General features: G+C 37.0%; 2 protein-coding genes across 2 annotated transcripts; one reads left to right on the forward strand and one right to left on the reverse strand.

The window, feature by feature from the left end:
• Positions 1-2,673: 2,673 nt before the first annotated feature.
• On the forward strand, positions 2,674-5,689 carry LOC131156277 (pentatricopeptide repeat-containing protein At2g15980). Its single transcript, XM_058109820.1, has one exon. It carries the CDS (start codon positions 2,799-2,801, stop codon positions 4,299-4,301), a length of 1,503 nt encoding a protein of 500 aa, XP_057965803.1. The 5' UTR covers positions 2,674-2,798; the 3' UTR covers positions 4,302-5,689.
• Positions 5,690-8,456: 2,767 nt separating this feature from the next.
• LOC131156278 (CASP-like protein 5C1) lies at positions 8,457-10,114 on the reverse strand. Its single transcript, XM_058109821.1, has 3 exons — positions 9,380-10,114; positions 8,833-8,965; positions 8,457-8,748 (listed from the first exon to the last, which is right to left on the reverse strand). The coding sequence occupies exons 1-3, from the start codon at positions 9,514-9,516 to the stop codon at positions 8,554-8,556; spliced, it is 465 nt and encodes a 154-aa protein (XP_057965804.1). The 5' UTR covers positions 9,517-10,114; the 3' UTR covers positions 8,457-8,553.
• Positions 10,115-10,553: the final 439 nt, after the last annotated feature.

Here is a 10,553-nt window from a genome sequence, read left to right on the forward strand (position 1 = left end):
ATTATATTGCTATTTAATATAAGCATAAATATTTGTAAGATGTTAATCATTAATATAATTAGTTCTAATTTTTTAAATTTAATTATATTAATAAATAATACTTTTTTTAAAAAAATATTATTTGGAATGGTCCAACATCACTTAATAATAATGTGCACTTTTCATAGTATATATATGAGTCAAATTAGAACCATTTAAAATTATCGAGTAGTTCTAAAACCAAACCCAACATATTTAAGCCTTATTTAAGGAATTTGAGAGTCCAATACAAACTAATGTCCATATAATTTATTATAAAATAGCATCATATTGTTTTGTATATTGCTTTATTATTAAATTTTATTTAAATATTTAGACTAAATTATATTAATGATTCATATTTTATTTTATTTTAAGATTATATATAAACATATAATAAATCAATAATCATTACATCCTTACATAATAGTTGTAATAACCCAAAGAATTAAAAGAGTTCTCGTCGACGAACACAGGGGATTCGTCGACGAGGATACAAGAGCAGCTCGTCGACGAGAGGACAAGTTTCGTCGACGAGAAGATACCGAGAAGGGGGTTTATGGAGGTTTGAAATTCATCAACGAGGAGAGAAGGTTCATCAACGAACTTATTAAAGAACTCGTCGACGAGATGACGTGTCTCGTTGACGAATCCAGGGCTATAAAAAGTGAAAACTCAGATTTTTCAGTGTATTGTGGCGCAAAACTTCCTCTCTCTCTCTCTCTCTCTCTCTCTCTCTCTCTCTCTCTCTCTCTCTCTCTCTCTTTCTCGCTAAACGCTTCTCTCTCCTTCTCTCTTCGATTCTAGCCCCTTTTCTCGTCGGATCGACAATCTAAAACCACCACAATACTCCTGGGGAAGTTCTCTACAAGTCTACCGGAGTGGATCGTCGGTGGAAGTGGTTTGAAATTCATCATAAATTCAGGGTAAGGTATTTTATTTAGAAATATGTTTTCCCTGCAGTTATAGGAAATGTTATATGTAGGAAAATACTGATGTTTTGCTCTGGGGGATGTCATTTTCAGGGTATTGAGTGGAAAACCCTGCAGGTATAGGGTTAGAGTTCAGTGAGGGCTTTTCAGAAATTAGGTAAGGGAATTTTGTTATGTTAGGAGATTTGATTATGTTAACAGAAATTTTACAATTGCATGTATACCAATTATTATTTAGTTTTTACAGAATATGAAATTATAAAGTATGTGTGACCTGAGTAGATATTATTTAATGTAAAATTTTATACAGTTTTTCCAGAATATAATGTTATACAGAACATATAGATATAGCCAGATATTCATAAATTTTATACAGACAGATACAGGTACATATACAGTTTTATTCAGATAGTTTCACAGACGGATATATATATACACAGATGTTTATTCATATCGGTATACATAGTATTTACAGAATGTTATGTTTTTCTAAATGTCATAACACTCAGAGTATACAGACAGATTACACAGATAGAAAGTACAAACAAATTATACAGTTATAGCATCAAGGTGCTACAAATATTACAATATGACAGTACTAATTAATAGTGTTATGGTTATTTTGGAAACATAATGAAAACAGTAAAAGAGTATATATGTATATAGTATCAGATCCCTATGGAAAGATTACAGACAGATACAGTTTACATAGTATGGTACCGTTGCTATATACAGAATAGAGTGCAACCATATATCTTAGATAGTATGTGGGTACCATCAAACTATGCTCAGAGATGATGCAACTCTCCAGTTCACTGGGTTGAGGGGGGCAGTTTGACGAGGTAACAACCAGTCCCAAGCTTATGAGTGGATGCAGTTTGGCCGAGTTGAGGTAGTGTAGAGTATAGTGACTTACCTAGAGGGCTAATCAGAGTAAGTGCCGCCTATGGGCCGCACAACCCTGTCATGATGGGTCAAATCATGACATACAAAGTCTCAAGGAAAGAGCACAGTTATGTATATGTATATGCATACAGTGTTACAGCTTTTGTTATATATAGCATGATATTAACAGTATAAATGATAGAAAATTCACATGATACAAATATTTTAAGCTACTATACATGTGATATATGTGTTTTACAGATTTGTCAAATCATGCAGTTTTAAATACCATTATTATAGTTATACGACTCTATCGTCACACCCTAGTAATAGCATATTTTCATTTACTGAGCATCGTCTCACCCCATTACTTTACCATTTTTCAGATGAACCAGTTAGGCGAGCAGATCAGGCTCGCGGATAAAGAGATTACTTGGTTACCCTGGTTGTAAGGTGAGCTTGTGACAAAATTTTGTATTTTTTTTTTTTTGGGTAGGTAATACTAGAGGGAGTTGTTTTATATGACTATGGTCTGAATATACTGAGTTCTGGTATTGTATGGTATAAATGGTTGTATGACTTATGTATCCGCTGCGTAGGAATGGTTATATATATATGTTAAAAAAATGGAGAAATTTTGGGTCATTACAATAGTATTAACAATTATATTGTTATTATACAATAGTATTACATTTTTTTTATTTTAAATTATAATAAATAATATAATATTAAAATATATTTTTTATATTTAATTACGTGTATATACTTTTATTCTAATTTTTATTTTAAAACGATATTACAAAATAATTTAATGAACAATTAAAGCAAAATAAATGATATTACACAGGAAAATGATACAGACCAGTGAGTGAGTGAGTGACCACCTTTCTCTCTCCTTCCCTCTCCGTTCAAGCAATCAGTACCCTGTAACTCATCTGTTTTCATTACCACACTCACGCTTCAATGGCAATCTCTACTAAGCTTAAACCCTCCTTCTCCCCAAACCCATCTCTCAAACTACCCTCTCTCCTCTCTTCCTCCTTTCCCTTCTCTTCGCTACCCCAACCCCACCTCCCTGCTTCACCTTCCGACAAAACCCTAATCTCCACCGCCGTTTCCGTCCTCACAAACCACCGCTCCAAGTCGCGGTGGAGCCGCCTCCGCTCCCTCTGCCCCGCCGGGTTCCGCCCCTCTGAAGTTTCCCAAATCACCCTCCTCCTCCGCAACAATGCCCATCTCGCCCTCCGCTTCTTCTTATGGACTCGCTCCAACTCCCTCTGCAACCACACCCTCCTCTCCTACTCCACCATCGTTCACGTCCTCGCTCGCGCTCGCCTCAAATCCCACGCCCAATTGCTCCTCCAATCCGCTTTGCGCGTCTCCGATTCCGACGTCTCCGATGTGGGTTCGTCGTCGAAGCCGCCGAAAATATTCGAAACTCTTGTGAAGACCTATCGATCGTGCGATTCGGCGCCGTTTGTGTTTGATTTGTTGACAAGAGCTTGTTTGCAATCCAATAGAATTGATCAGGCTATTGCCATTGTTCGAATTTTGAGGTCTCGCGCGATTTACCCAAAGGTGAGCACTTGCAACTCTTTAATTCGATCGGTTTCGCGGCGTCGGGGGTCAAATTTTGGTTACGATATGTATAGAGAAGTTTTTGGTCTCGATGATGGTGAAATTGAGATTAAATCTAAAAGTTTTAAGGTTTATCCGAATGCGCAGACGTTTAATGAGCTGATGCTTTGTTTTTATCAAGATGGTGCGATTGAGAAGGTAGAGGAGGTTTGGGCAGAAATGGCGAAATTGAATTGTGCCCCAAATGCTTATAGCTATAGCATTTTAATGGCGACCTATTGTGAGGAAGGGGAGATGGGAGAAGCTGAGAGGTTGTGGGAAGAGATGCAAATCAAGGGAATAAAGCATGATGTTGTGGCTTATAACACTATGATTGGTGGGTTTTGCAAAACTGGGGAAATTGGAAGAGCCGAAGAATTTTTCAGAGAGATGACATTGAGTGGAATAGAGGGTACTTGTGTTACTTTTGAGAATCTTATCAATGGATATTGTAAAATAAAGGATGTTGATTCTGCTATGCTGTTGTACAGGGATATGCAGAGGAAAGGGTTTAAGGCCGAGGCACTGACAGTTGATGCAGTGATTGGAGGACTTTGTGACAAGAGAAGGGTTTCTGAAGCTTTGGAGTTTTCGAGAGGTGCAATGGGGAATCCTGATTACTTCCCATCTCAAAAGAGTTATGAGTTTCTGATGAAGGGGTTCTGTGAGGAGGGGAAAATGGGAGAAGCTTTGAAGGTTCAAGAGGAGATGGTAGGAAAAGGGTTTCCACCAAATTCGGAGATATATAGTGCTTTTATTGATGGGTACATGAAAGAAAGAAATATGGAAATGGCTGAAATGTTGAGGAAGGAAATGTTTGAAACCCAAATGCAAAAAGAAAATAATTAGATTACTTTCTTTCAACTGGAAGCGAAACCATATGCCACATTTCAAATGGCCTCAACCAAGCATCGAGACAGTAGTATTATAAATTCTCGGATGCCTTAATTGAATCTGGTTTCTCTCAATCCAAGACTGATTATAGCCTTTTCACCCGAGACACAAATGGCATCTTTGTTGCTTTACTCATATATATTGATGACATACTTGTAGCAAGTAATGATCTCAATGCTGTGAATGATTTAAAGGCTTTTCTGCACAGCAAGTTTCAAATAAAGGATGTTGGCACATTGAGGTACTTTCTTGGCATAGAGATTGCAAAGTCATCTAAAGGGATTCATTTCTGTCAGAGGAAGTATACACTGGACATTTTGGCCGATTGTGGTACCTTGGGCAGCACCCCTACTAAGGTTCCTATGGATCAAAACTTCAAACTCACTAAGTCCACTGGTACTCCATTATCGACCCCAGTGTTTACAGAAGCTTGATTGGTCGCCTATTGTACCTCACTATCTCTCGGCCAGACATAGGTTTTAGTGTTCAAACTTTAAGCCAATTCATGGCTAACCCTACTAATACACACCTCCTGGCAGCTCATAAAGTTCTTCGGTACCTTAAGGATGCCCCTGTTCAAGGTCTCCTTCTCTCTAGTTATTCTTCATTTCAACTTGAGGCCTATTGTGATTCGGACTGGGCATCCTGTCCAGACACCAGGAGATCCGTAAGTGGCTATTGCATCTTTCTTGGCTCTTCCCTGATCTCTTGGAAGTCCAAGAAACAATGGGTTGTTTCACATTCGTCGGCAGAGGCAGAGTATCGATCAATGGCTGCCACCTGTTCTGAATTAACATGGTTACGATTCATCTTATCCACCCTTCAAGTTCCTCATCCTCAAGCTGCTTTACTCCACTGTGATAGCCAAGCTGCCCTACACATCGCTGCGAACCCTGTCTTCCACGAAAGAACCAAACATATCGAGCTCGATTGTCACTTAATTCATGACAAAATCAAAGATGGTAGCATCTGCACTCGTTATGTTCCTAGCCTTGATCAAATTGCCGACACCATGACAAAAAGCTTTGTCTTTGAATGTTCTCAGTTCTCACTTATCCAAGATGGGAGTGTTAAATCTTTACACTCCATCTTGCCCCCCGGGGGGTACTGGAGAATAAATCAGAGCAGCACACAGCACAGTAAATGATGCTGAAGAATTAAATTCTGCCAATTCTGTTTTCAGAATTTCTTTTTTATTTTGTTAGTTATTTGTAAAGGGTAATAATGTCTTTCCATATAAAATAGGTAGTTACAATATTCTTTAGTATTTGTATATAAGTACATGCATGTATTTTTGCTCAATATACAATTCAATACAGAGGATATTTCTCTTCTTCTGCAAATTCTCCTCGCTTTTCTATTTCTGACAACCTATGACCTATCCTGGGTGCAGGACTTTCAGTAAAGAAATTATGCTGAAACTTAAAATGTTCTGTTGCAGGGAAGAACACACTCTGGTATGTAGTCTAAAGCATACAAAGGTTTTTTGTGATTTTGATGAAATATAGGTATATGTGAATATGTCCAATTTTTTCTCTGATACGGACTAATGGTTGCTGATGTTAGGTAAGAGTTTTAAAACAATCATTACATGTTTAACCTATTCTGCAACTTGAAGCAAGGCAAATTGATTTTTCAGGACAACGCTACATTTAACTGGAAAATGACTCTGATTCGAACTGCTACTCACAACCACAGTAGCACAGAGAATTTTGATCGATTTGAATGCAGAATTATCCTTTTTAACTTGGTTTCTCTGAGATGAGAAATTACGTTGCAAACCTGTAATTTGATGCTCCAGAAGTTCAGCTCCATGTTTTGATTGCCATCACTTATGATATTTTTAAGTTTGCCACTACTAGGAAAAATGTTCAGAACAGAAATTTACTTATTTATAAAGCAATAAATAGATGAATGCTAGGAGTAGTTGCACCATGCAATCTCCTCATACACTCACCCTTTATGATTAGGCCACTTGTCCATTTTCTTGAAATGATGATTTTGAATTCTAGGGCTACCTTTTTTAAAAAATTTATTTCATAAACTATGATTAGGGGTTAAACACATAGCACATTTTTGTTTAAGAAAAAGAAGTGCCATGTGAGTCATGTGGCCCAATCACAAGGCAAGTGTATGAGTAGACTGGACAACTGCACCTAGCATTCCTTTAAATACTCCAACCACCCTCAACAATGGATAGTTAATTCTAAATTTATTATATGAGATGCTATGTTCTTAATTTTTGTTACGTATCTTTGTTTATTTCTATCAATTACACACTGCCACCTATACCACAAGTTCAGCTCCATGTTTTCATTGCTGTCACTCATGACATTGTTAAGTTTTACCTCGACCAAGGAAAAAATGTTTAGAACAGAAATCTACTTATTATTTAAGTGTTAAATACATGAATGTCTCCTTGTGTACTTGCCCTATGATTAGGCCATTTTATCATTTTCTTGAAACATACGAGATGAGGTAATCACTTCACATGATTTTGGATGCTAGTGCTACCTTTTTTTAATCTTTCCGTAAATTATGATTAACGGTTAAACATTTAGCACATTTTTGTTCATGAAAAAAAAATGCTATGTGGACCAATCCAAAGGCAAGTGTACCAGTAGACTGGACAACTGCACCCAGCATTCTTCTAAATATTATTTACCATCCTCAATAGCATATTGTCATTTCTAAATTCCTCTTATAGGATGTTATATTCTCAATTATTATTATCCACTGCTAATAGATGCGCTGATGGTAGTAAAAGTTATGTTATAACTAGAGGTGTGCCATATTTTCACTGGTGGAGATCTCTTCTGTAGGTTTATTTGTCTGAAGATCTTCTGAATCCCATAAGAGGGGCAAAAAGGAAAAACTTGTTTCAGTTCAGACATTATAGCAGGGGCAGTGACCCTCCTGCCTCATAATTTGAAAGTATAAGTCAGATCAAGTATCAATATACTGATAGACACTCTTTCTGTTTCACACACATTAGATTTTAAAGAACAAGTGAACTCGTACCCATGAAACAAAAAATGTTGCTTGTTTTTTTTTCATCCTTGTTTATGTAGGTACTTAATTGATGGTATGTCTATTGTTGCTCACAGACAGCTTTAACCTCTTTCATTCTCTACAAGGGCGATGTATGTGAGACTATCGAGATACGTGCATAGCAAGAGGATGGTTGGAGGAAATCTGTAGCTGGGAACAAATGGACAACTTCATGGCAGTCAGTGATGGTAGAAAAACGCAATTGACAGAAAGAAGAAGCCTTGAAAATTCGGAAGCTGATAATCCAACAACCTTCCATCGTTAAGAGGTTTGTGCATTTTAGGCAAAATGTTCTCTGCCCCGCAACTAGAGTTCGTATTTTTTTTTGTTTTTTTGTTACTGGACACTGGGAGGGTCGGGTTTCTGCACGTAAAAAATCACAAATCATTTTGAACAAATTTCAAAATGATTTCTTGTTCAAACTTGAGCTATTCATGTGATGGACCCTCTTCTACTGTGCATGATAATAAATATTCATATATGGTCAAGGTAAGAGCAGGTTCTTTCCACTAAACAAATCTGAAAGTACTTTTATCTTTTGAACTCAAAGCTTAATTTAATATGCTATGAATAGGAGGAAAGAGGTGCTTGACTATTATCTAATCTGTATTTTTTTAATGCATAGATATCTACTCTTTTATCAATGATTTCTATTGATATGTGTTTTGACTTGTATGCAGTTCATTGGAAATGACAAGCAGGCTGTTATTCAAAATTAATTAAGTTGCACTTGATGACCAATGAGGAAGAAGAGAAAATTCAAGTTTCCATCGGATGGATTCAATATCAACATTACTTGCTTTAACCAACCTGGCCTAAGACGTGCACTCTGCTAAGTATCTTGACCTCGATTTTCAAGGTTTGAATTCTTGTATTCAAGTCCTAATGTAATGTTTGGCACGTCATAATGAAATTGGTCTTCACCTCTGTTTTCATACCCCGTGTTCCTGCCTTTGGTCTTAAATTCTGTTCTTCTGGTAATGAAATTCGCTTTGGCGTAGCAAAATAATTCTATTACATATGCAGCTTTGAAGATTGATCAACCCAAATTTGAACAGATTTAATCCACAACATTAAAATTTAAGATAACTATGCTCATTGTAATATCACCCACAAAATTGTATAAATTGGAAAACAGATGGATCCCGAATTTGAATCACAGGGAAGGAAGCAGCCAGAGATTGAAAAGAGAGGAAGCCATTGACAGAAACCATGATAGAAAGGCCATAGCAGCGGATATCTGATATCTATTGCAGAGCTTTGGAGGGCAGTAGGAACCCTCGGCATGGAGGAGGAGATCCACGACGCTCGCCGTAGAGGAAGCTGCAGCCAGCGTGAGAATTGATAATACCTGTTTTTGGAAATAAGATTGAATTTATCATTATCCTGCAAAGGAAGCATGTGGAGTTGTAAAGGAATTTGAAATAGGGTATACCCAGTCTCCTATAACAATAATTGTGAGAACCCCAGGCTGACGAATCGGGCATTTCACCAAAACAGAGTATCCATCCACCAGTGCCAAAGTGAAACTCCAGGGAATAACCAATCCCATTATAGTTACCAAATAGCTGTGAAAATCAACACCAGCCATTAAAACAGAAAGAAGCTTGAACCAATTAAGAACATTAAAGACGAAAGAAAAAATGTAATGACTTGATTTCCAGACACAGTTGCACACCTATCATCATCCCCTCTTAAGAACTTTCTCCAACCCAATTCCCAGTTTCAAGCGTAAAATTCATTAAATTTTGGATAGTGTAAATTAAATTCACATTAATTGTCACCAAATTCAACAATGGAAATTCAAAACTCAAAACTATTGCAGAATAAAATTGCGAATAGTATAAAACGAGATCTGCAGAATTTGCAGAAGAAACAAAAAAAAAATTATAGAATTTGAAGGTTAATTACAGCAATCAATCGACAACCGAAAAAAAAAAGAGGGGTTGAAATCGAGAGGGATATTAAGAGGGTGATCATACCAGAACGCAGTGTAGCTGTAGAACTCAACACCCAGAGACATGAAGAGAAGAGAAGCAGAGGAGAAGATGGTTTGCCCCAAGCGCAGAGAGAAGCTGGCGCTAGTCCCCACGGAGCCAGGTACTTCATCCATGGACATGGCGCATAAGCATAGGATTTGATCTTCTTTCTACTTCATTCCGACGCCCTAGATCGCCTCTGTTCTTGCTCTGCCTCATCGCAGCCCTTCAATTCCCACCCACCGCCACCCGAATTCCTCATCAAACCAACCCCCAACCCAATTCTCCCAAACCAATGACACAAAAAACAAAATAGAACGCACTTCGAGTACGATCCCAGAACACTCGAGAGAAAAAGACAAGAACTGGGCGTAGAAAACGTCGGTGCTCTCTCTGTCTCTGTGCCCGTCTGTCTTTACGGGGGAAGAATCGGGGTTCTCCGGCGAGCAATGAGGAAGGAGAATTGGAGTGGTGGAGAATCCAGTGTGGTTGATCGAAGGATGATGGTATGTGAGAGGGGGGGTATGGGGTTGACACTTGTATTCAAGAATTTGCAAGTTTCTACGTTGTCGTGCGTGGGCATCATACACATTATACACGACCCTGCTCTGTTCTTGAGGCTTCCTGCAGTCCGTTAAACGTGTCGGCTCTTCTTATTTTCTACCACTAAATGTCCCATCATCTCACCATATCTCCACCGTTCGTTCCATAAAATTTTAAGTTCATGTTTATTTTGCCAAATAGAATAGCAATAAATGAAAGGCAGAAGTATTGATCTTTTTTATGTTTGATAAACAGGCATTAATTTTTTAAAAAAAAATTAAAATTAAAATTTTCACAAATCTTATTAAAATTTTTATTTATCTCAAAAAGTTTTTTTTTTTTTGTAAAATAATAAAAGGAGCTTAGGTTTTTTTTTTTTTTTTTTACCAAATTTCAGTAATAGTCAATATCTGTTGTCCTAAAATAAAAATTATAACAAAAATTTAGTAATAAATTTGATTTTATAACACTCGATGGCATTCTATTATTGTGAGATAAAAGCACATAGAATTTGTAAAATAAACAATAGTCATGCACCGAATATATTCAAAAAAATTTATTCTTTATGTACATTATTAATTTGAGTGAATTTGAGAAACGGTCGACTTCAAATAAGTAACTAAATTAAATAAAG

This window comes from Malania oleifera, chromosome 5 (assembly GCF_029873635.1).
Source record: "Malania oleifera isolate guangnan ecotype guangnan chromosome 5, ASM2987363v1, whole genome shotgun sequence".
NCBI classification, from domain to species: domain Eukaryota; kingdom Viridiplantae; phylum Streptophyta; class Magnoliopsida; order Santalales; family Ximeniaceae; genus Malania; species Malania oleifera.

Coding starts and splice junctions, on each gene's coding strand:
- LOC131156277 (XM_058109820.1), top strand. CDS start 2,799: ATGGCAATCTCTACTAAGCTTAAACCCTCCTTCTCCCCAAACCCATCT.
- LOC131156278 (XM_058109821.1), bottom strand. CDS start 9,516: ATGTCCATGGATGAAGTACCTGGCTCCGTGGGGACTAGCGCCAGCTTC. Junction 8,966..9,379: donor TACAGCTACACTGCGTTCTG/GTATGATCACCC, acceptor TGATTTTCACAG/CTATTTGGTAACTATAATGG. Junction 8,749..8,832: donor TTATTGTTATAGGAGACTGG/GTATACCCTATT, acceptor TTCCAAAAACAG/GTATTATCAATTCTCACGCT.